At 53.5% G+C, this 25923-nt stretch overlaps 1 protein-coding gene across 1 annotated transcript; it reads left to right on the top strand.

Annotated features, from left to right (window-relative positions):
- Window positions 1-1535: 1535 nt before the first annotated feature.
- On the top strand, window positions 1536-25176 carry galnt11 (UDP-N-acetyl-alpha-D-galactosamine:polypeptide N-acetylgalactosaminyltransferase 11 (GalNAc-T11); the record flags this gene model as incomplete). Its single annotated transcript, XM_072451281.1, has 7 exons — window positions 1536-1608; window positions 4986-5343; window positions 11637-11760; window positions 13804-13970; window positions 21478-21605; window positions 21853-22097; window positions 25011-25176. Coding segments are annotated over exons 2-7 (1029 nt in total), but the record flags the coding sequence as incomplete, so codon positions are not given.
- Between the last annotated feature and the right edge of the window lie 747 nt (window positions 25177-25923).

Here is a 25923-nt window from a genome sequence, read left to right as displayed (position 1 = left end):
ACACTCAGCACAGACTCCTCCTGCTGGTTTTACCTGGTACTACACTCAGCACAGACTCCTCCTGCTGGTTTTACCTGGTACTACACTCAGCACAGACTCCTCCTGCTGGTTTTACCTGGTACTACACTCAGCACAGACTCCTCCTGCTGGTTTTACCTGGTACTACACTCAGCACAGACTCCTCCTGCTGGTTTTACCTGGTACTACACTCAGCACAGACTCCTCCTGCTGGTTTTACCTGGTACTACACTCAGCACACACTCCTCCTGCTGGTTTTACCTGGTACTACACTCAGCACAGACTCCTCCTGCTGGTTTTACCTGGTACTACACTCAGCACAGACTCCTCCTGCTGGTTTTACCTGGTACTACACTCAGCACAGACTCCTCCTGCTGGTTTTACCTGGTACTACACTCAGCACAGACTCCTCCTGCTGGTTTTACCTGGTACTACACTCAGCACACACTCCTCCTGCTGGTTTTACCTGGTACTACACTCAGCACAGACTCCTCCTGCTGGTTTTACCTGGTACTACACTCAGCACAGACTCCTCCTGCTGGTTTTACCTGGTACTACACTCAGCACAGACTCCTCCTGCTGGTTTTACCTGGTACTACACTCAGCACAGACTCCTCCTGCTGGTTTTACCTGGTACTACACTCAGCACAGACTCCTGCTGGTTTTACCTGGTACTACACTCAGCACAGACTCCTCCTGCTGGTTTTACCTGGTACTACACTCAGCACACACTCCTCCTGCTGGTTTTACCTGGTACTACACTCAGCACAGACTCCTCCTGCTGGTTTTACCTGGTACTACACTCAGCACAGACTCCTCCTGCTGGTTTTACCTGGTACTACACTCAGCACAGACTCCTCCTGCTGGTTTTACCTGGTACTACACTCAGCACAGACTCCTCCTGCTGGTTTTACCTGGTACTACACTCAGCACAGACTCCTGCTGGTTTTACCTGGTACTACACTCAGCACAGACTCCTCCTGCTGGTTTTACCTGGTACTACACTCAGCACACACTCCTCCTGCTGGTTTTACCTGGTACTACACTCAGCACAGACTCCTCCTGCTGGTTTTACCTGGTACTACACTCAGCACAGACTCCTCCTGCTGGTTTTACCTGGTACTACACTCAGCACAGACTCCTCCTGCTGGTTTTACCTGGTACTACACTCAGCACAGACTCCTCCTGCTGGTTTTACCTGGTACTACACTCAGCACAGACTCCTCCTGCTGGTTTTACCTGGTACTACACTCAGCACAGACTCCTCCTGCTGGTTTTACCTGGTACTACACTCAGCACAGACGCATTGAACTTGTCACAAAACAACTGAAGCCTCAGATGACATGTGAGTGACCTCTGACCTCTGACTCAGTGGGACATATGTGACCTAGAAGCCTCAGGCTCACGTGAGCTCAGAATGTGAGAGCAGGAGAACCACGCCCCCTGGAGGACCGCGGCATGCACTTTGAGAATCCAATGACGCGGGAGTCACGTGACTGCGCTGCAAACCCCCCTGTCACGTGCCCGTGCGGACTTGTGGATCCCGGATGGACGTGTTCTGGACCTGATCCGACCTCCGGCACCGGAACCGTGAGTAACAGCTCCAAATCCTGCTGTCCAAACCCCACTGTCCCCTGTCCAAACCCCGCTGTCCCCTGTCCAAACCCCGGTCTCTCGCTGTCTCCCGCTGTCTCCCGCTGTCTCTCGCTGTCTCCCGCTGTCTCCCGCTGTCTCCCGCTGTCTCCCGCTGTCTCTCGCTGTCTCCCGCTGTCTCTCGCTGTCTCCCGCTGTCTCTCGCTGTCTCTCGCTGTCTCTCGCTGTCTCCCGCTGTCTCTCGCTGTCTCCCGCTGTCTCTCGCTGTCTCCCGCTGTCTCCCGCTGTCTCCCGCTGTCTCTCGCTGTCTCCCGCTGTCTCCCGCTGTCTCCCGCTGTCTCTCGCTGTCTCCCGCTGTCTCTCGCTGTCTCCCGCTGTCTCCCGCTGTCTCCCGCTGTCTCTCGCTGTCTCCCGCTGTCTCCCGCTGTCTCTCGCTGTCTCTCGCTGTCTCCCGCTGTCTCCCGCTGTCTCTCGCTGTCTCCCGCTGTCTCCCGCTGTCTCCCGCTGTCTCTCGCTGTCTCTCGCTGTCTCCCGCTGTCTCTCGCTGTCTCCCGCTGTCTCTCGCTGTCTCCCGCTGTCTCCCGCTGTCTCTCGCTGTCTCCCGCTGTCTCTCGCTGTCTCCCGCTGTCTCCCGCTGTCTCCCGCTGTCGGATAGAATAAATATTTCCCTTAATTCCGCTCGTTGTTTACGGGTTTGCCTCGGAAGACAAATGTCCGTTCATAAAACCGTTTATTCAAAACAAACCGTGACGTCACAAAGACACGCCTGTTTTCAGATCATATTTTTGTAAGTGCCATTATTGTTCTTTTCATAAAGATGAATTCGGCTCGAATGCCAACCCTAAAAACAGAGCAAATGTGTCCAAATGTGTCCAAATGTGTCCGCGGCACCTTCAGAACAGTAGTCATGTGTGTTTGAGTTTAACCTCATCACAAAACCAGTGTTTTTTAAAAATTATTATTAGAAAAGTGCGACAAATGTGTCAAATAAGACGTCATATTTTGATCTCCAGAAGCTTTGATTTGGTTCAAATGTGTTTCAAAAGTCTTAATGTTGATGATGTGGAACTTTGAAACTCTAAAACAATCTCATATTTACACAGTAACAGGAAAAGACATAAAAGTGCAGTAAAATATCATGTGATGAGTTTTACTGCAGGACATTTGGACCAGAGAAGATCGTAAACTTTAAACTTTAAACCTTTCTGCATTTCCCTGTGAAAGTTGAATCGTGTAAAGACGCCCGTCACCTGAGCTTCTGTGGACGACACGGCAAGAAAAAGGAGCTCAACTTCATGATGAATAATTCAATCTTAGATGAACCTCACGATACGATCTGTGCGATACATGGAGCGTATCGTCTAGAGCCTCATGATACGATCTGTGCGATACATGGAGCGTATCGTCTAGAACCTCACGATACGATCTGTGCGATACATGGAGCGTATCGTCTAGAGCCTCACGATACGATCTGTGCGATACATGGAGCGTATCGTCTAGAGCCTCATGATACGATCTGTGCGATACATGGAGTGTATCGTCTAGAGCCTCATGATACGATCTGTGCGATACATGGAGCGTATCGTCTAGAACCTCACGATACGATCTGTGCGATACATGGAGCGTATCGTCTAGAACCTCATGATACGATCTGTGCGATACATGGAGCGTATCGTCTAGAACCTCACGATACGATCTGTGCGATACATGGAGCGTATCGTCTAGAGCCTCACGATACGATCTGTGCGATACATGGAGCGTATCGTCTAGAGCCTCACGATACGATCTGTGCGATACATGGAGCGTATCGTCTAGAGCCTCACGATACGATCTGTGCGATACATGGAGCGTATCGTCTAGAACCTCATGATACGATCTGTGCGATACATGGAGCGTATCGTCTAGAACCTCACGATACGATCTGTGCGATACATGGAGCGTATCGTCTAGAACCTCACGATACGATCTGTGCGATACATGGAGCGTATCGTCTAGAGCCTCACGATACGATCTGTGCGATACATGGAGCGTATCGTCTAGAGCCTCACGATACGATCTGTGCGATACATGGAGCGTATCGTCTAGAGCCTCATGATACGATCTGTGCGATACATGGAGCGTATCGTCTAGAACCTCATGATACGATCTGTGCGATACATGGAGCGTATCGTCTAGAACCTCACGATACGATCTGTGCGATACATGGAGCGTATCGTCTAGAACCTCACGATACGATCTGTGCGATACATGGAGCGTATCGTCTAGAGCCTCACGATACGATCTGTGCGATACATGGAGCGTATCAACTAGAGCCTCACGATACGATCTGTGCGATACATGGAGCGTATCGTCTAGAACCTCACAATACGATCTGTGCGATACATGGAGCGTATCGTCTAGAGCCTCACGATACGATCTGTGCGATACATGGAGCGTATCGTCTAGAACCTCACAATACGATCTGTGCGATACATGGAGCGTATCGTCTAGAGCCTCACGATACGATCTGTGCGATACATGGAGCGTATCGTCTAGAGCCTCACGATACGATACGATCCGTGCGATACATGGAGCGTATTGTCTAGAGCCTCACGATACGATCTGTGCGATACATGGAGCGTATCAACTAGAGCCTCACGATACGATCTGTGCGATACATGGAGCGTATCGTCAAGAACCTCACGATACGATCTGTGCGATACATGGAGCGTATCGTCTAGAACCTCACGATACGATCTGTGCGATACATGGAGCGTATCGTCTAGAGCCTCACGATACGATCTGTGCGATACATGGAGCGTATCGTCTAGAACCTCACAATACGATCTGTGCGATACATGGAGCGTATCGTCTAGAGCCTCACGATACGATCTGTGCGATACATGGAGCGTATCGTCTAGAACCTCACAATACGATCTGTGCGATACATGGAGCGTATCGTCTAGAGCCTCACGATACGATCTGTGCGATACATGGAGCGTATCGTCTAGAGCCTCACGATACGATACGATCCGTGCGATACATGGAGCGTATTGTCTAGAGCCTCACGATACGATCTGTGCGATACATGGAGCGTATCAACTAGAGCCTCACGATACGATCTGTGCGATACATGGAGCGTATCGTCAAGAACCTCACGATACGATCTGTGCGATACATGGAGCGTATCGTCTAGAGCCGTATTCACCCTGTAGTTATTGTATAACTGCAGTTATACAATAACTGCAGTTATACAATAACTGCAGTTATACAATAACTGCAGTTTACCATGAATATGTGTTTGAAAGTACCATAACATATATATATTTATTTATATATATATATATATATATATATATATATATATATATATATAATTATTCATTTACATGCAGGTTTTTGGGCCATCTGCAGCGCTCCGGTCGCAGGTGTAGCGCTCCTGTCGCAGGTGCAGAGCTCCTGTCGCAGGTGCAGAGCTCCTGTCGCAGGTGCAGAGCTCCTGTCGCAGGTTGTTGTGGATATGCGGCGCTCCTGTCGGCGCACCTGTCGGTAACATGTCGGTGACGCTCAGATACTTCTGTTATGGGTGTCTGCTCACCTCCGTCACATGGTCCCTCCTCCTGCTCCTCTACTTCCACCTGGGCTCCTCCCACAGCCGCGCCTCTCAGCCAATCAGTGGCATCCTGGATCGGAGGGGGGCGGGCCATCGGGCTGCACCGGCCAATCAAGACGCAGAGTTGTCTCCAGAAATGGGTTAGTATTGGGACGTAAACAAAGAGACACAGAACAGTCCCTTTTCTCTCTGTAACCTGTTCTAACACTGTTCTAACCTTAGGTCTTGTCTCAGGGGCCCCTTTGCACAGTCTACACCTTGGGTCTTGTCCCGGGCCCTTTTTTGCACAGCCTACACCTTGGATCTTGTCTCAGGGCCCCCTTTGCACAGCCTACACCTTGGGTCTTGTCTCAGGGGCCCCTTTGCACAGCCTACACCTTGGGTCTTGTCTCGGGGGCCCCTTTGCACAGCCTACACCTTGGGTCTTGTCTCGGGGGCCCCTTTGCACAGCCTACACCTTGGGTCTTGTCTCGGGGGCCCCTTTGCACAGCCTACACCTTGGGTCTTGTCTCGGGGGCCCCTTTGCACAGCCTACACTTTGGGTCTTGTCTCGGGGGCCCCTTTGCACAGCCTACACTTTGGGTCTTGTCTCAGGGGCCCCTTTGCACAGTCTACACCTTGGGTCTTGTCTGGTGTTCAGGGGCCATGATCAGAGCTTCTGTCCTTCAGACCGGCTTTTATCCATTGGCAATTAGGATCAGCCTCTTCAGTGATGTTTAGGTGTTACCTCTCATGTGGGGGCGTGTCCTCCCATGTGGGGGCGTGTCCTCTCATGTGGGGGCGTGTCCTCTCATGTGGGGGCGTGTCCTCCCATGTGGGGGCGTGTCCTCTCATGTGGGGGCGTGTCCTCCCATGTGGGGGCGTGTCCTCTCATGTGGGGGCGTGTCCTCTCATGTGGGGGCGTGTCCTCCCATGTGGGGGCGTGTCCTCTCATGTGGGGGCGTGTCCTCCCATGTGGGGGCGTGTCCTCTCATGTGGGGGCGTGTCCTCCCATGTGGGAGCGTGTCCTCTCATGTGGGGGCGTGTCCTCCCATGTGGGGGCGTGTCCTCCCATGTGGGGGCGTGTCCTCTCATGTGGGGGCGTGTCCTCTCATGTGGGGGCGTGTCCTCTCATGTGGGGGCGTGTCCTCCCATGTGGGGGCTTGTCCTCCCATGTGGGGGCGTGTCCTCTCATGTGGGGGCGTGTCCTCCCATGTGGGGGCGTGTCCTCTCATGTGGGGCGTGTCTTCCCATGTGGGGGCGTGTCCTCCCATGTGGGGGCATGTCCTCTCATGTGGGGCGTGTCCTCCCATGTGGGGGCGTGTCCTCTCATGTGGGGGCGTGTCCTCCCATGTGGGGGCGTGTCCTCATGTGGGGGCGTGTGTCCTCTCATGTGGGGGCGTGTCCTCTCATGTGGGGGCGTGTGTCCTCTCATGTGGGGGCGTGTCCTCTCATGTGGGGGCGTGTGTCCTCCTATGTGGGGGCGTGTCCTCTCACTTGGGGGCGTGTCCTCTCTTGTGGGGGCGTGTCCTCTCTTGTGGGGGCGTGTCCTCTCATATGGGGGCGCGTGTCCTCTCATGTGGGGGCGTGTCTTCTCATGTTGGGGCGTGTCCTCCAAGTGGGGGCGTGTCCTCCATGTGGGGGCGTGTCCTCTCATGTGGGGGCGTGTGTCCTCCCATGTGGGGGCGTGTCCTCTCATGTGGGGGCGTGTCCTCTCATGTGGGGGCGTGTGTCCTCCCATGTGGGGGCGTGTCCTCTCATTTGGGGGCGTGTCCTCTCATGTAGGGGCGTGTCTTCTCATATGAGGGCACGTGTCCTCCCATGTGGGGGCGTGTCCTCTCATTTGGGGGCGTGTCCTCTCATGTAGGGGCGTGTCTTCTCATATGAGGGCACGTGTCCTCCCATGTGGGGGCGTGTGTCCTCATGTGGGGGCGTGTGTCCTCTCATATGGGGACGTGTCCTCTCATATGGGGCGTGTCCTCTCATGTGGGGGCGTGTCCTCTCATGTGGGGGCGTGTTTGACCTCTCATGTGGGGGCGTGTCCTCTCATGTGGGGGCGTGTGTCCTCTCATGTGGGGGCGTGTTTGACCTCTCATGTGGGGGCGTGTCCTCTCATGTGGGGGCGTGTCCTCTCATGTGGGGGCGTGTCCTCTCATGTGGGGGCGTGTCCTCATGTGGGGGCGTGTCCTCTCATGTGGGGGCGTGTCCTCTCATGTGGGGGCGTGTTTGACCTCTCATGTGGGGGCGTGTGTCTTCTCATATGGGGGCGTGTCCTCTCATGTGGGGGCGTGTTTGACCTCTCATGTGGGGGCGTGTGTCCTCTCATGTGGGGGCGTGTGTCTTCTCATATGGGGGCGTGTCCTCTCATGTGGGGGCGTGTTTGACCTCTCATGTGGGGGCGTGTGTCCTCTCATGTGGGGGCGTGTGTCCTCTCATGTGGGGGCGTGTCTCCTCTCATGTGGGGGCGTGTCTCCTCTCATTTGGGGGCGTGTCTCCTCTCATTTGGGGGCGTGTCTCCTCTCATTTGGGGGCGTGTCTCCTCTCATTTGGGGGCGTGTCCTCATGTGGGGGCGTGTCCTCTCATGTGGGGGCGTGTCTCCTCTCATGTGGCGGCGTGTCACCTCTCATGTGGGGGCGTGTCCTCTCATGTGGGGCGTGTCCTCTCATGTGGGGCGTGTCCTCTCATGTGGGGGCGTGTCCTCTCATGTGGGGCGTGTCCTCTCATGTGGGGGCGTTTCCTCATGTGGGGGCGTGTCCTCTCATGTGGGGCGTGTCCTCTCATGTGGGGGCGTTTCCTCATGTGGGGGCGTGTCCTCTCATGTGGGGCGTGTCCTCTCATGTGGGGGCGTGTCCTCTCATGTGGGGGCGTGTGTCCTCTCATGTGGGGGCGTGTGTCCTCTCATGTGGGGGCGTGTCTCCTCTCATGTGGGGGCGTGTCTCCTCTCATTTGGGGGCGTGTCTCCTCTCATTTGGGGGCGTGTCTCCTCTCATTTGGGGGCGTGTCTCCTCTCATTTGGGGGCGTGTCCTCATGTGGGGGCGTGTCCTCTCATGTGGGGGCGTGTCTCCTCTCATGTGGCGGCGTGTCACCTCTCATGTGGGGGCGTGTCCTCTCATGTGGGGCGTGTCCTCTCATGTGGGGCGTGTCCTCTCATGTGGGGGCGTGTCCTCTCATGTGGGGCGTGTCCTCTCATGTGGGGGCGTTTCCTCATGTGGGGGCGTGTCCTCTCATGTGGGGCGTGTCCTCTCATGTGGGGCGTGTCCTCTCATGTGGGGGCGTGTCCTCTCATGTGGGGGCGTGTCCTCTCATGTGGGGGCGTGTGCTCTCATGTGGGGGCGTTTCTCCTCTCATTTGGGGGCGTGTCCTCATGTGGGGCGTTTCCTCTCATGTGGGGGGCGTGTCTCCTCTCATATGGGGGCGTGTCCTCTCATGTGGGGGCGTGTCCTCTCATGTGGGGGCGTGTCCTCTCATGTGGGGGCGTGTCCTCTCATGTGGGGCGTTTCCTCTCATGTGGGGGGCGTGTCTCCTCTCATATGGGGGCGTGTCCTCTCATGTGGGGGCGTGTCCTCCATGTGGGGGCGTGTCCTCCATGTGGGGGCGTGTCCTCTCATGTAGGGGCGTGTCCTCTCATGTGGGGCGTGTCTTCTCATGTGGGGCGTGTCTTCTCATATGGGGGTGTGTCCTCATGTGGGGGCGTGTCCTCCCATGTGGGGGCGTGTCCTCCCATGTGGGGGTGTCCTCCATGTGGGGGCGTGTCCTCCATGTGGGGGCGTGTCCTCTCATGTAGGGGCGTGTCCTCTCATGTAGGGGCGTGTCCTCTCATGTAGGGGCGTGTCCTCTCATGTGGGGCGTGTCTTCTCATGTGGGGCGTGTCTTCTCATATGGGGGTGTGTCCTCATGTGGGGGCGTGTCCTCTCATGTGGGGGCGTGTCCTCTCATGTGGGGCGTGTCTTCTCTCATGTGGGGGCGTGTCCTCTCATGTGGGGGCGTGTCCTCTCATGTGGGGGCGTGTGTCCTCTCATTTGGGGGCGTGTCCTCTCATTTGGGGGCGTGTCCTCTCATGTGGGTTGTTTCCTCATGTAGGGGCGTGTCCTCTCATTTGGGGGCGTGTCCTCATGTAGGGGCGTGTCCTCTCATGTAGGGGCGTGTCCTCTCATTTGGGGGCGTGTCCTCATGTGGGGGCGTGTCCTCTCATGTAGGGGCGTGTCCTCTCATGTGGGGGCGTGTCTCCTCTCATGTGGGGGCGTGTCTCCTCTCATGTGGGGGCGTGTCCTCATGTGGGGGCGTTTCCTCATGTGGGGGCGTGTCTTATGTGGGGCGTGTCCTCTCATGTGGGGGCGTGTCCTCTCATATGGGGCGTGTCCTCTCATGTTGGGGCGTGTGTCCTCTCATGTGGGGCGTGTGTCCTCTCAGGTGGGGTCGTGTCCTCCAAGTGGGGGCGTGTCCTCCATGTGGGGGCGTGTCCTCTCATGTGGGGGCGTGTGTCCTCCCATGTTGGGGCGTGTGTCCTCCCATGTGGGGGCGTGTCCTCTCATGTGGGGGCGTGTCCTCTCATGTGGGGGCGTGTCCTCTCATGTGGGGGCGTGTCCTCTCATGTGGGGACGTGTCCTCTCATTTGGGGGCGTGTCCTCATGTGGGGGCGTGTGTCCTCTCATATGGGGACGTGTCCTCATTTGGGGGCGTGTCCTCATGTGGGGGCGTTTGTCCTCTCATGTGGGGACGTGTCCTCATTTGGGGGCGTGTCCTCATGTGGGGGCGTTTGTCCTCTCATGTGGGGGCGTGTTTGACCTCTCATGTGGGGGCGTGTCCTCTCATGTGGGGGCGTGTTTGACCTCTCATGTGGGGGCGTCTCCTCTCATGTGGGGGCGTGTCCTCTCATGTGGGGGCGTGTTTTACCTCTCATATGGGGGCGTGTCCTCTCATGTGGGGGCGTGTTTGTCCTCTCATGTGGGGGCGTGTCCTCTCATGTGGGGGCGTGTCCTCTCATGTGGGGGCGTGTGTCCTCTCATGTGGGGGTGTGTGTCCTCTCATATGGGGGCGTGTCCTCTCATGTGGGGGCGTGTTTGTCCTCTCATGTGGGGGGCGTGTCCTCTCATGTGGGGGCGTGTGTCCTCTCATGTGGGGGCGTGTGTCCTCTCATATGGGGGCGTGTTTGACCTCTCATGTGGGGGCGTGTCCTCTCATGTGGGGGCGTGTCCTCTCATGTGGGGGCGTGTGTCCTCTCATGTGGGGGCGTGTCCTCTCATGTGGGGGCGTGTTTTACCTCTCATATGGGGGCGTGTTTGACCTCTCATGTGGGGGCGTGTCCTCTCATGTGGGGGCGTGTGTCCTCTCATGTGGGGGCGTGTGTCCTCTCATGTGGGGGCGTGTGTCCTCTCATGTGGGGGCGTGTCCTCTCATGTGGGGGCGTGTTTGACCTCTCATGTGGGGGGCGTGTCCTCTCATGTGGGGGCGTGTGTCCTCTCATGTGGGGGCGTGTGTCCTCTCATATGGGGGCGTGTTTGACCTCTCATGTGGGGGCGTGTCCTCTCATGTGGGGGCGTGTGTCCTCTCATGTGGGGGCGTGTGTCCTCTCATATGGGGGCGTGTCCTCTCATATGGGGGCGTGTTTGACCTCTCATCTGGGGGCGTGTGTCCTCTCATATGGGGGCGTGTCCTCTCATGTGGGGGCGTGTTTGACCTCTCATGTGGGGGCGTGTGTCCTCTCATGTGGGGGCGTGTCTCCTCTCATTTGGGGGCGTGTCCTCATGTGGGGCGTGTCCTCTCATGTGGGGCGTGTCCTCTCATGTGGGGGCGTTTCCTCATGTGGGGGCGTGTCCTCCATGTGGGGGCGTGTCCTCCATGTGGGGCGTGTCCTCTCATGTGGGGGCGTTTCCTCATGTGGGGGCGTGTCCTCCATGTGGGGGCGTGTCCTCCATGTGGGGGCGTTTCCTCTCATGTGGGGCGTGTCCTCTCATGTGGGCCGTGTCCTCTCATGTCGGGGCGTGTCCTCTCATGTGGGGGCGTGTCCTCTCATGTGGGCCGTGTCCTCTAATGTGGGGGCGTGTCTCCTCTCATGTGGGGCGTGTCCTCTCATGTGGGGGCGTGTCTCCTCTCATGTGGGGCGTGTCCTCTCATGTGGGCCGTGTCCTCTAATGTGGGGGCGTGTCTCCTCTCATGTGGGGCGTGTCTCCTCCCATGTGGGGCGTGTCCTCTCATGTGGGGGCGTGTCTCCTCTCATGTGGGGCGTGTCCTCTCATGTGGGCCGTGTCCTCTCCTTGGTGGGTGTTGTTTCTCATGGTTGCCATGGTTGCCATGGTTGCACTTATAGCCAAACATTCCTCCAAGAGACTTTCAGGAGACATGTCCCTGAGCCAGAGTCACGGGCCGTACTTCTGTCCCACTAATGGACCATAAGTCTATACGCAGAAGACCTTACAGCTGTTCAGTGTCTTAACTCTGTCGTTCTTCTTCAGGGATGATCTTTAACGAGCGCGACCAGGAAGTGAGAGACAGCGGTTACCATAGACACGCCTTCAACGTCCTGATCTCCAACAGGCTGGGCCCGCACCGCCCTGTGCCAGACACCAGGGGGCCACAGTGAGTATGACACAGACACTAACGCCTCGTTACCTTCTCTCTCTTTCAGGTGTTCTCTTCAGACGTTTCCTCGCTCGTTGCCTTCTCTCTCTCTCTCTTTCAGGTGTTCTCTTCAGACGTTTCCTCGCTCGTTGCCTTCTCTCTCTCTCTCTTTCAGGTGTTCTCTTCAGACGTTTCCTCGCTCGTTACCTTCTCTCTCTCTCTTTCAGGTGTTCTCTTCAGACGTTTCCTCGCTCGTTACCTTCTCTCTCTCTTTCAGGCGTTCTCTTCAGACGTTTCCTCGCTCGTTACCTTCTCTCTCTCTTTCAGGCGTTCTCTTCAGACGTTTCCTCGCTCGTTGCCTTCTCTCTCTCTTTCAGGCGTTCTCTTCAGACGTTTCCTCGCTCGTTACCTTCTCTCTCTCTTTCAGGTGTTCTCTTCAGACGTTTCCTCACTCGTTACTTCTCTCTCTCTTTCAGGCGTTCTCTTCAGACGTTTCCTCGCTCGTTACCTTCTCTCTCTCTTTCAGGTGTTCTCTTCAGACGTTTCCTCACTCGTTACTTCTCTCTCTCTTTCAGGCGTTCTCTTCAAACGTTTCCTCGCTCGTTACCTTCTCTCTCTCTCTCTTTCAGGTGTTCTCTTCAGACGTTTCCTCGCTCGTTGCCTTCTCTCTCTCTCTCTTTTTCAGGCGTTCTCTTCAGACGTTCCCTTGCTCGTTACCTTCTCTCTCTCTCTTTCAGGTGTTCTCTTCAGACGTTTCCTCGCTCGTTACCTTCTCTCTCTCTTTCAGGTATTCTCTTCAGACGTTTCCTCGCTCGTTACCTTCTCTCTCTCTCTCTTTCAGGCGTTCTCTTCAGACGTTTCCTCGCTCGTTACCTTCTCTCTCTTTCAGGTGTTCCCCTCAGACGTTCCCTTGCTCGTTACCTTCTCTCTCTCTCTTTCAGGTGTTCTCTTCAGACGTTTCCTCGCTCGTTACCTTCTCTCTCTCTTTCAGGCGTTCTCTTCAGACGTTTCCTCGCTCGTTGCCTTCTCTCTCTCTTTCAGGCGTTCTCTTCAGACGTTTCCTCGCTCGTTACCTTCTCTCTCTCTCTTTCAGGTGTTCTCTTCAGACGTTTCCTCACTCGTTGCCTTCTTTCTCTCTCTCTTTCAGGTGTTCTCTTCAGAAATTTCCTCGCTCGTTACCTTCTCTCTCTCTCTCTTTCAGGTGTTCTCTTCAAACGTTTCCTCGCTCGTTGCCTTCTCTCTCTCTCTCTTTCAGGTGTTCTCTTCAAACGTTTCCTCGCTCGTTGCCTTCTCTCTCTCTCTCTTTCAGGTGTTCTCTTCAGAAGTTTCCTCGCTCGTTACCTTCTCTCTCTCTCTCTTTCAGGTGTTCTCTTCAGAAGTTTCCTCGCTCGTTACCTTCTCTCTCTCTCTCTTTCAGGTGTTCTCTTCAAACGTTTCCTCGCTCGTTGCCTTCTCTCTCTCTTTCAGGTGTTCTCTTCAAACGTTTCCTCGCTCGTTGCCTTCTCTCTCTCTCTCTTTCAGGTGTTCTCTTCAGAAGTTTCCTCGCTCGTTACCTTCTCTCTCTCTCTCTTTCAGGTGTTCTCTTCAGAAGTTTCCTCGCTCGTTACCTTCTCTCTCTCTCTCTTTCAGGTGTTCTCTTCAAACGTTTCCTCGCTCGTTGCCTTCTCTCTCTCTCTCTTTCAGGTGTTCTCTTCAAACGTTTCCTCGCTCGTTGCCTTCTCTCTCTCTCTCTTTCAGGTGTTCTCTTCAGAAGTTTCCTCGCTCGTTACCTTCTCTCTCTCTCTCTTTCAGGTGTTCTCTTCAGAAGTTTCCTCGCTCGTTACCTTCTCTCTCTCTCTCTTTCAGGTGTTCTCTTCAAACGTTTCCTCGCTCGTTACCTTCTCTCTCTCTCTCTTTCAGGTGTTCTCTTCAGAAGTTTCCTCGCTCGTTACCTTCTCTCTCTCTCTCTTTCAGGTGTTCTCTTCAAACGTTTCCTCGCTCGTTACCTTCTCTCTCTCTCTCTTTCAGGTGTTCTCTTCAAACGTTTCCTCGCTCGTTACCTTCTCTCTCTCTCTCTTTCAGGTGTTCTCTTCAAACGTTTCCTCGCTCGTTGCCCGTGGCGTCGGTGATCATCTGTTTCTTTAACGAAGCCCTCTCGGCTTTGCTCAGGACCGTCCACAGCGTTTTGGACCGAACGCCTGACGTTCTGCTGCACGAGATCATCCTTGTTGACGACCACAGCGAGCTAGGTTTGGGTTCTTCGCTCTAGTCTGTAGGAGGCGTCTGGGGAGGGTAGGCTCTGAACAAATATAAAGGTCTAAATATTGAGTTTTTATCTGAGATGTAAAAGAAAAAGCAGATTTCCCTAACCCGAGCTCTGAAGAGGAAATTCATAGTTCTGTTGATTTGAAGTGTCCTTTATCACCCCCTGCCAACAGCAAACAAGCTAAAGCTAAAGCTAAGCTCTGCACAGATCCGATTGTGCTGCTCGGAGAAGGACTTTAGAAGCTCTTTGATGTTCCCTCATCGGCTCTGCAGAGGTCAGAACTTTCATTTTGAACTGTTTGACTTCCATCTGAAAGTAATTTCCTAGTCTCATGCAGCTGGTTTAAGCTCATGCAGCTGGTTTAAGCTGCATGAGACAAAAGATTGTATGGACACAGAAGACCTTACAGCTGTTCACCTTCATTTGACGTGAGGAGAAAGATGTTTTCCCTCAAAGAGTATCTTTGTGACAAAATGAGTCCGCTGCACGCTGCCTGCCTGTAATGATAAAGTACTTTATTTCTCGTTAAGCTAAAAGAGCTGAAATCAATGCTCGATATGTTGAGTCCACCTCAGTTTCACTCACAAAGTGTGAATAAGAAGGAAGCGCCAACGAGACGAGTTCCTCAGCATCGTCCATGGAGTCCAGCGCAAGAGCAGCATAGTCACAGACTCGCCTCCTCCAGGGGGCGCTACAGGGTCACAGCAGACACACACACACAGACACACACACACACACACACACAGACACACACACAGACACACACACAGACACACACACACACACACACACACAGACACACACACAGACACACACACACAGACACACACACACACACACAGACACACACACAGACACACACACACAGACACACACACACAGACACACACACACACACACACAGACACACACACAGACACACACACACAGACACACACACACACACACACACAGACACACACACACACAGACACACACACACAGACACACACACACACACACACACAGACACACACACAGACACACACACAGACACACACACACAGACACACACACACACACAGACACACACACACACACACACAGACACACACACACACACACACACACACACACACACAGACACACACACACACACACACACACACACACAGACACACACACACACACACACACACACAGACACACACACACACACACACACAGACACACACACACACACAGACACACACACACACACACACAGACACACACACACACACACACACACACACACACAGACACACACACACACACACACACACACACACACACACAGACACACACACACACACACACACACACAGACACACACACACACACACACACAGACACACACACACAGACACACACACACACACACACACACAGACACACACACACACAGACACACACACACAGACACACACACACACACACACACAGACACACACACAGACACACACACAGACACACACACACAGACACACACACACACACAGACACACACACACACACACACAGACACACACACACACACACACACACACACACACACACACACACACAGACACACACACACACACACACACACACACACACAGACACACACACACACACACACACAGACACACACACACACACACACACAGACACACACACACACACAGACACACACACACACACACACAGACACACACACACACACACACACACACACACACAGACACACACACACACACACACACACACACACACAGACACACACACACACACACACACACACAGACACACACACACACACACACACACACACACACACACACAGACACACACACACACACACACACAGAGACACACAGACACACAGACTGTGGACTACCACTCAAACCCCCCTCTGCCCCCCCGCCACTGAACCTTGCACTGAACTACTCATACTGCTCATACCCCATACTGCCCCCTACTGTACATTCTGTATTTATTCACTGATTCACTTTACATACTCTGCACCTTAACTTCTGGTTGATGCTAACTGCATTGCTCTGTCTTAGTACCTGTGGTGCAATGACAATAAAGTGGAATCTAATCTAACCTAATCTAATCTAAAAAGCTCAAATCTTCTGGTTTCAATGTGTGAGAATCAATTTGTCCAGAACCTTTGTGGAGGAGCCTGAAAACCATCTCGGGCTTCAAAGTCCCCCCTGTCCAGACAGAGGGGGATCTTCAGTGGGTGAACGATTTAAATACTCACTTCTTGCACAGACCCCTCCCCCTGCACAGACTCCTCCCCCTGCACAGACCCCTCCCCCTGCACAGACCCCTCCCCCTGCACAGACCCCTCCCCCTGCACAGACTCCTCCCCCTGCACAGCTGCATGCTCCCTCTTCCACAGCTGGACAATGCCCTGCATCTGTTCCTCTTCACTTCTCCGCCCCGGACCATCAGCTCCCCACTTCGCCTGGACTCACCTGTCCCCCCAGCACACAGTCCCCCTGGACTCACCCGTCCGCCCAGCACACAGTCCCCCTGGACTCACCCGTCCCCCCAGCACACAGTCCCCCTGGACTCACCTGTCCCCCCAGCACACAGTCCCCCTGGACTCACCCGTCCCCCCAGCAAACAGTCCCCCTGGACTCACCCGTCCCCCCAGCACACAGTCCCCCTGCCATCCACTGACTGTCACAGCAGCACAGGTGAGGAGTGAGCTGAAGAGGATTAAAGTGAGGAAGGAGCAGGACCTCAGGCATCAACCCAAGGCTCCTTAAGTCCTGCAGATGAACTGTGTGGAGTTATGGAGCATGTCTTCAACATGAGTCTGAAGCTGAGGCTGGTACCACAGGTCTGGAAGACCTCCTGTCTGGTACCACAGGTCTGAAGACCTCCTGTCTGGTACCACAGGTCTGAAGACCTCCTGTCTGGTACCACAGGTCTGAAGACCTCCTGTCTGGTACCACAGGTCTGAAGACCTCCTGTCTGGTACCTGTGCCTAAGACACCGCGCCCCAAAGACCTCAACAGCTTCAGGCCAGTGGCTCTCACGTCCTGATGAAGACACTGGAGCTGGTCCTGGACCACCTCCGCTCCACCGTGAGCTCAGCCATGGACCCGCTGCAGTTTGTATACGTCCTGACATTGGAGTGGAGGACGCCGTCATCTCCTGCTGCACTGCTCTCTCTCTCACCTGGAAAAGCCTGGCAGCTCTGTGAGGATCCTGTTCTTCGATCTCTCCAGCGCCTTCAACACCATCAGCTCCTGAGGGACAAGCTGGAGACGGCTGGTGTGGAGTACGACCTGCAGAGTGGATCCTGGACGACCTCACAGACCAACCCCAGTTTGTGAGAGCCCGGAACTGTGTGTCTGACACTCAGACCTGCAGTGTGGGACCTGCAGTGTGAGGGACCTGCAGTGTGAGGGACCTGCAGTGTGAGGGACCTGCAGTGTGAGGGACCTGCAGTGTGGGGGACCTGCAGTGTGGAGGACCTGCAGTGTGGAGGACCTGCAGTGTGAGGGACCTGCAGTGTGGGGGACCTGCAGTGTGAGGGACCTGCAGTGTGAGGGACCTGCAGTGTGGGGGACCTGCAGTGTGGGGGACCTGCAGTGTGGGGGCCCCAGGGCACTGTCCTCGCGCCCTTTCTCTTCACCCTCTACACTGCAGACCTCAGACATGGACAGTTGTGTCCTGCAGAAGTTCTCTGACCACTCTGCCATCATGGGACTCATCACAGACGATGATGTGGAGGACAGAGGACAGAGGACAGAGGACTGGAGCAGGACTTTGTGGAACCTCCTCCTCATCAACGCAGAAGACCAAGGAGAGGCCACGCCCCCCTCACCAGTGAACATCCAGGGACGGGACAGGCCACGCCCCCCTCACCAGTGAACATCCAGGGACGGGACAGGCCACGCCCCCCTCACCAGGGAACATCCAGGGACGGGACAGGCCACGCCCCCCTCACCAGTGAACATCCAGGGACGGGGAAGGCCACGCCCCCCTCACCAGTGAACATCCAGGGACGGGACAGGCCACGCCCCCCTCACCAGTGAACATCCAGGGACGAGACAGGCCACGCCCCCCTCACCAGAGAACATCCAGGGACGAGACAGGCCACGCCCCCCCCCCACCAGTGAACATCCAGGGACGGGACAGGCCACGCCCCCCTCACCAGTGAACATCCAGGGACGGGACAGGCCACGCCCCCCTCACCAGTGAACATCCAGGGACGGGACAGGCCACGCCCCCCTCACGAGTTAACATCCAGGGACGAGACAGGCCACGCCCCCCTCACCAGAGAACATCCAGGGACGAGACAGGCCACGCCCCCCCCACCAGTGAACATCCAGGGACGGGACAGGCCACGCCCCCCTCACCAGTGAACATCCAGGGACGGGACAGGCCACGCCCCCCTCACCAGTGAACATCCAGGGACGGGACAGGCCACGCCCCCCTCACCAGTGAACATCCAGGGACGGGACAGGCCACGCCCCCCTCACCAGTGAACATCCAGGGACGGGACAGGCCACGCCCCCCTCACCAGTGAACATCCAGGGACGAGACAGGCCACGCCCCCCTCACCAGAGAACATCCAGGGACGAGACAGGCCACGCCCCCCCACCAGTGAACATCCAGGGACGGGACAGGCCACGCCCCCCCCACCAGTGAACATCCAGGGACGAGACAGGCCACGCCCCCCTCACCAGGGAACATCCAGGGACGGGACAGGCCACGCCCCCCTCACCAGTGAACATCCAGGGACGGGACAGGCCACGCCCCCCTCACCAGTGAACATCCAGGGACGGGACAGGCCACGCCCCCCTCACCAGTGAACATCCAGGGACGGGACAGGCCACGCCCCCCTCACCAGAGAACATCCAGGGACGGGACAGGCCACGCCCCCCTCACCAGTGAACATCCAGGGACGGGACAGGCCACGCCCCCCTCACCAGTGAACATCCAGGGACGGGACAGGCCACGCCCCCTCACCAGTGAACATCCAGGGACGGGACAGGCCACGCCCCCCTCACCAGTGAACATCCAGGGACGGGACAGGCCACGCCCCCCTCACCAGTGAACATCCAGGGACAGGACAGGCCACGCCCCCCTCACCAGTGAACATCCAGGGACGGGACATTGAGAGAGTGACTCATACAAGGACCTGGTGTTCATCTGAACCACAAACTGGACTCATAACACAGACTGAACAGGAAGAGCCAGAGTCGGCTCCACCTCCTGAGGAGACTCAGGTCTTTTAAAGGGAGAGGGCCGCTCCTGACAGGGCCGCTCCTGACAGGGTCGCTCCTGACAGTCGCTCCTGACAGGGCCACTCCTGACAGGGCCGCTCCTGACAGGGCCGCTCCTGACAGGGCCACTCCTGACAGGGCCGCTCCTGAAGACCTTCTCCTCCTCTGTGGTGCATCAGCTCCTGTAGCTCCTGTAAGATACGACCTTCAGACACGATAATTCTGAGATACGATACTTCTGAGATACGACCTTCAGACACTTATACTTCTGAGATACGACCTTCAGACACGATACTTCTGAGATACGACATTCAGACACGATACTTCTGAGATACGACCTTCAGACACGATACTTCTGAGATACGATACTTCTGAGATACGACCTTCAGACACGATACTTCTGAGATACGACATTCAGACACGATACTTCTGAGATACGACATTCAGACATGATACTTCTGAGATACGACCTTCAGACACGATACTTCTGAGATAGGATACTTCTGAGATACGACCTTCAGACACGATACTTCTGAGATACGACATTCAGACACGATACTTCTGAGATACGACCTTCAGACACGATACTTCTGAGATACGATACTTCTGAGATACGACCTTCAGACACGAAACTTCTGAGATACGACCTTCAGACACGATACTTCTGAGATACGACCTTCAGACACGATACTTCTGAGATTAGCTAATTCTGAGATACTCTCTTGTTCATCAGACGACCTGCAGGCCCGATACTTCTGAGAGAAGAAAATTCTGAGATACTCTCTTGTTGTTCCTAAGACGACCTGCAGGCACGATAATTCTGAGATACTCTCTTGTTGTTCCTCAGACGACCTGCAGGCCCGATAAATCTGAGATAAAATCATTCTGAGATACTCTCTTGTCGTTCCTCAGACGACCTGCAGGCCCGATACTTCTGAGATACTCTCTTGCTCCTCAGACGACCTGCAGACACGACACTTCTGAGATAAGATAATTCTGAGATACTCTCTTGTTGTTCCTCAGATGACCTGCAGACACGATACTTCTGAGATAAGATAATTCTGAGATAGTCTCTTGTTGTTCCTCAGACGACCTTTAGGCATGATACTTCTGAGATAAGAATTCTGAGATACTCTCTTGTTGTTCCTCAGACGACCTGCAGGCACGATACTTCTGTGATAAGATAATTCTGAGATACTCTCTTGTTGTTCCTCAGACGACCTTTAGGCATGATACTTCTGAGATAAGATAATTCTGAGATACTCTCTTGTTGTTCCTCAGACGACCTGCAGGCACGATACTTCTGTGATAAAATAATTCTGAGATACTCTCTTGTCGTTCCTCAGACGACCTGCAGACACGATACTTCTGAGATAAGATAATTCTGAGATACTCTCTTGTCGTTCCTCAGACGACCTGCAGGCACGATACTTCTGTGATAAGATAATTCTGAGATACTCTCTTGTCGTTCCTCAGACGACCTGCAGGCCCGATACTTCTGAGATAAGATAATTCTGAGATACTCTCTTGTTGTTCCTCAGACGACCTGCAGGCCCGATACTTCTGAGATACTCTCTTGTTCCTCAGACGACCTGCAGACACGATACTTCTGAGATAAGATAATTCTGAGATACTCTCTTGTCGTTCCTCAGACGACCTGCAGGCACGATACTTCTGAGATAAGATAATTCTGAGATACTCTCTTGTCGTTCCTCAGACGATCTGCAGACACGATACTTCTGAGATAAGATAATTCTGAGATACTCTCGTCGTTCCTCAGACGACCTGCAGACACGACACTTCTGAGATAAGATAATTCTGAGATACTCTCTTGTCGTTCCTCAGACGACCTGCAGATACAATACTTCTGAGATAAGATAATTCTGAGATAGTCTCTTGTTGTTCCTCAGACGACCTGCATGCATGATACTTCTGAGATAAGATAATCCTGAGATAGTCTCTTGTTGTTCCTCAGACGACCTGATTGCATGATACTTCTGAGATAAGATAATTCTGAGATACTCTCTTGTCGTTCCTCAGACGACCTGCAGACACAATACTTCTGAGATAAGATAATTCTGAGATAGTCTCTTGTCGTTCCTCAGACGACCTGCAGACACGATACTTCGGAGATAAGATAATTCTGAGATACTCTCTTGTTGTTCCTCAGACGACCTGCAGACACGATACTTCTGAGATAAGATAATTCTGAGATACTCTCTTGTTGTTCCTCAGACGACCTGCAGGCGGCGCTGGAGCAGAACATTCTGGAGCTTAAGGACAAAGTGAAGCTGGTGAGGAACGGGCAGCGCGAGGGTTTGATCCGAGGACGGATGATCGGAGCGAGCCACGCCTCAGGTCAGGTCCTGGTCCTCCCTCCTGACCCTTGACCCTGTGTGTGTCTCAGGTCAAGTCCTGGTCCTCCCTCCTGACCCTTGACCCTGTGTGTGTGCCTCAGGTCAGGTCCTGGTCCTCCCTCCTGACCCTTGACCCTGTGTGTGTCTCAGGTCAGGTCCTGGTCCTCCCTCCTGACCCTTGACCCTGTGTGTGTCTCAGGTCAGGTCCTGGTCCTCCCTCCTGACCCTTGACCCTGTGTGTGTCTCAGGTCAGGTCCTGGTCTTCCTGGACTCTCACTGTGAGGTGAACGTCCTCTGGTTGGAGCCGCTCTTGTCCCTGGTCAGTAAAGATCGCCGGACGGTGGTGTGTCCAGTCATAGACATCATCTCAGCCGACACGCTCAAGTACTCGGCCTCGCCCATCGTCAGAGGAGGATTCAACTGGGGCCTCCACTTCAGATGGGACCCTGTGCCCCCGAGAGAGCTGGGGGGCCCCGATGGGACCACCAAACCCATCAGGTACAAGTACTGCTGATACTTTCACTGCAAATACTACTAGTACTACTAGTACAACAAGTACTACTATTACTACTACTATTACTACTCCTCCTCCCACTCCTTTGGTCTTATGTCTCTGGTCTTATGTCTCTGGTCTTATGTCTCTGGTCCTTAGTCTCTGGTCTTATGTCTCTGGTCTTATGTCTCTGGTCTTATGTCTCTGGTCTTATGTCTCTGGTCCTTAGTCTCTGGTCTTATGTCTCTGGTCTTATGTCTCTGGTCTTATGTCTCTGGTCTTATGTCTCTGGTCCTTAGTCTCTGGTCTTATGTCTCTGGTCTTATGTCTCTGGTCTTATGTCTCTGGTCTTTAGTCTCTTGTCTTATGTCTCTCTGGTCTTATGTCTCTCTGGTCTTATGTCTCTGGTCTTTAGTCTCTGGTCTTATGTCTCTGGTCTTATGTCTCTGGTCTTATGTCTCTTGTCTTTAGTCTCTGGTGTTTAGGTCTCTGGTCTTTAGTCTCTGGTCTTTGGTCTCTGGTCTTTAGTCTCTGGTCTTATGTCTCTGGTCTTTAGTCTCTGGTCTTATGTCTCTGGTCTTTAGTCTCTGGTCTTATGTCTCTGGTCTTATGTCTCTGGTCTTTTGGTCTCTGGTCTTATGTTTCTGGTCTTTAGGTCTCTGGTCTTTAGTCTCTGGTCTTTGGTCTCTGGTCTTATGTCTCTGGTCTTATGTCACTGGTCTTATGTCTTTGGTCTTATGTATCTTGTCTTTAGTCTCTGGTGTTTAGGTCTCTGGTCTTTAGTCTCTGGTCTTATGTCTCTGGTCTTTGGTCTCTGGTCTTATATCTCTGGTCTTATGTTTCTGGTCTTTAGGTCTCTGGTCTTTAGTCTCTGGTCTTATGTCTCTGGTCTTATGTCTTTGGTCTTATGTCTCTTGTCTTTAGTCTCTGGTGTTTAGGTCTCTGGTCTTTAGTCTCTGGTCTTTGGTCTCTGGTCTTATGTCTCTGGTCTTATGTCTCTGGTCTTTAGTCTCTGGTCTTTAGTCTCTTGTCTTTGGTCTCTGGTCTTTAGTCTCTGGTCTTATGTCTCTGGTCTTTAGTCTCTGGTCTTATGTCTCTGGTCTTTGGTCTCTGGTCTTATGTCTCTGGTCTTATGTTTCTGGTCTTTAGGTCTCTGGTCTTTAGTCTCTGGTCTTATGTCTCTGGTCTTATGTCTCTGATCTTATGTCTCTGGTCTTATGTCTCTTGTCTTTAGTCTCTGGTGTTTAGGTCTCTGGTCTTTAGTCTCTGGTCTTTGGTCTCTGGTCTTATGTCTCTGGTCTTATGTCTCTGGTCTTTAGTCTCTGTTCTTTAGTCTCTTGTCTTTGGTCTCTGGTCTTTAGTCTCTGGTCTTTGGTCTCTGGTCTTATGTCTCTGGTCTTTAGTCTCTGGTCTTATGTCTCTGGTCTTTGGTCTCTGGTCTTATGTCTCTGGTCTTATGTTTCTGGTCTTTAGGTCTCTGGTCTTTAGTCTCTGGTCTTTAGTCTCTGGTCTTATGTCTCTGGTCTTATGTCTCTGGTCCTTAGTCTCTGGTCTTTAGTCTCTGGTCTTATGTCTCTGGTCTTTAGTCTCTGGTCTTTAGTCTCTGATCTTTGGTCTCTGGTCTTATGTTTCTGGTCCTTAGTCTCTGGTCTTATGTCTCTGGTCTTATGTCTCTGGTCTTTGGTCTCTGGTCTTATGTCTCTGGTCTTATGTTTCTGGTCTTTAGGTCTCTGGTCTTTAGTCTCTGGTCTTTAGTCTCTGGTCTTATGTCTCTGGTCTTATGTCACTGGTCTTATGTCTTTGGTCTTATGTCTCTTGTCTTTAGTCTCTGGTGTTTAGGTCTCTGGTCTTATGTCACTGGTCTTATGTCTTTGGTCTTATGTCTCTTGTCTTTAGTCTCTGGTCTTTGGTCTCTGGTCTTTAGTCTCTGGTCTCTGGTCTTATGTCTCTGGTCTTTAGTCTCTGGTCTTTGGTCTCTGGTCTTATGTCTCTGGTCTTATGTCTCTGGTCTTTAGTCTCTGGTCTTTAGTCTCTTGTCTTTGGTCTCTGGTCTTTAGTCTCTGGTCTTATGTCTCTGGTCTTTGGTCTCTGGTCTTATGTCTCTGGTCTTATGTTTCTGGTCTTTAGGTCTCTGGTCTTTAGTCTCTGGTCTTTAGTCTCTGGTCTTATGTCTCTGGTCTTTAGTCTCTGGTCTTTAGTCTCTGGTCTTATGTTTCTGGTCTTTAGGTCTCTGGTCTTTAGTCTCTGGTCTTTAGTCTCTGGTCTTATGTCTCTGGTCTTTAGTCTCTGGTCTTTAGTCTCTGGTCTTATGTCTCTGGTCTTATGTCACTGGTCTTATGTCTTTGGTCTTATGTCTCTTGTCTTTAGTCTCTGGTGTTTAGGTCTCTGGTCTTATGTCACTGGTCTTATGTCTTTGGTCTTATGTCTCTTGTCTTTAGTCTCTGGTCTTTGGTCTCTGGTCTTTAGTCTCTGGTCTTTGGTCTCTGGTCTTATGTCTCTGGTCTTTAGTCTCTGGTCTTTGGTCTCTGGTCTTATGTCTCTGGTCTTATGTCTCTGGTCTTTAGTCTCTGGTCTTTAGTCTCTTGTCTTTGGTCTCTGGTCTTATGTCTCTGGTCTTTGGTCTCTGGTCTTATGTCTCTGGTCTTATGTTTCTGGTCTTTAGGTCTCTGGTCTTTAGTCTCTGGTCTTTAGTCTCTGGTCTTTAGTCTCTGGTCTTATGTCTCTGGTCTTATGTCTCTGGTCTTTGGTCTCTGGTCTTATGTCTCTGGTCCTTAGTCTCTGGTCTTTAGTCTCTGGTCTTATGTCTCTGGTCTTATGTCTCTGGTCTTTGGTCTCTGGTCTTATGTCTCTGGTCCTTAGTCTCTGGTCTTTAGTCTCTGGTCTTATGTCTCTGGTCTTATGTCTCTTGTCTCCTTTAGGTCCCCCACGATGGCTGGAGGTCTCTTCGCGATGGATCGCAGTTATTTTAACGAGTTGGGACAGTACGACCCCGGGATGGACATCTGGGGAGGAGAGAACCTGGAGCTGTCCTTCAGGGTAAGACCAGGACCAGGGGCCCCTCTCTCTCTCTCCACAGATCTGGATGTGTGGGGGCCCCTCTCTCAGAGGCCTCTCTCACTCTCTCCACAGATCTGGATGTGTGGGGGCCCCTCTCTCTCTTTCAGGGGCCCCTCTTTCTCTCTCCACAGATCTGGATGTGTGGGGGCTCCTCTCTCTCTCTCAGGGGCCTCTCTCTCTCTCAGGGGCCCCTCTCTCTCTCTCTCCACAAATCTGGATGTGTGGGGGCCCCTCTCTCTGTTTCAGGGGCCCCTCTCTCTCTCCACAGATCTGGATGTGTGGGGGCCCCTCTCTATCTCTCTCTCAGGGGCCCCTCTCTCTTACCTCCACAGATCTGGATGTGTGGGGGCCCCTCTCTCTCTCTCAGGGGCCTCTCTCACTCTCAGGGGCCCCTCTCTCTCCACAGATCTGGCTGTGTGGGGGCCCCTCTCTCTCAGGGGCCTCTCTCACTCTCAGGGGCCCCTCTCTCTCTCCCCATAGATCTGAATGTGTGAGGGCCCCTTTCTCTCTCTCAGGGGCCTCTCTCACTCTCAGGGGCCCCTCTATCTCTCCACAGATCTGGATGTATAGGGGCCCCTCTCTCGCTCTCAGGGGCCTCTCTCACTCTAAGGGGCCCCTCTCTCTCCACAGATCTGGATGTGTGGGGGCCCCTCTCTCTCTCTCAGGGGCCTCTCTCACTCTCCGGGGCCCCTCTCTCTCCACAGATCTGGATTTGTGGGGGCCCCTCTCTCTCTCTCAGGGGCCTCTCTCACTCTCAGGGGGCCCTCTCTCTCT

The sequence above is a fragment of the Eucyclogobius newberryi genome, unplaced genomic scaffold (assembly GCF_026437365.1).
Source record: "Eucyclogobius newberryi isolate DKJ021-1_F unplaced genomic scaffold, fEucNew1.0.hap1 SCAF_18, whole genome shotgun sequence".
Lineage (NCBI taxonomy): Eukaryota > Metazoa > Chordata > Actinopteri > Gobiiformes > Gobiidae > Eucyclogobius > Eucyclogobius newberryi.
Note: the sequence above shows the minus strand (reverse complement) of the source record. Positions and strands in the feature narration are given on the sequence as shown.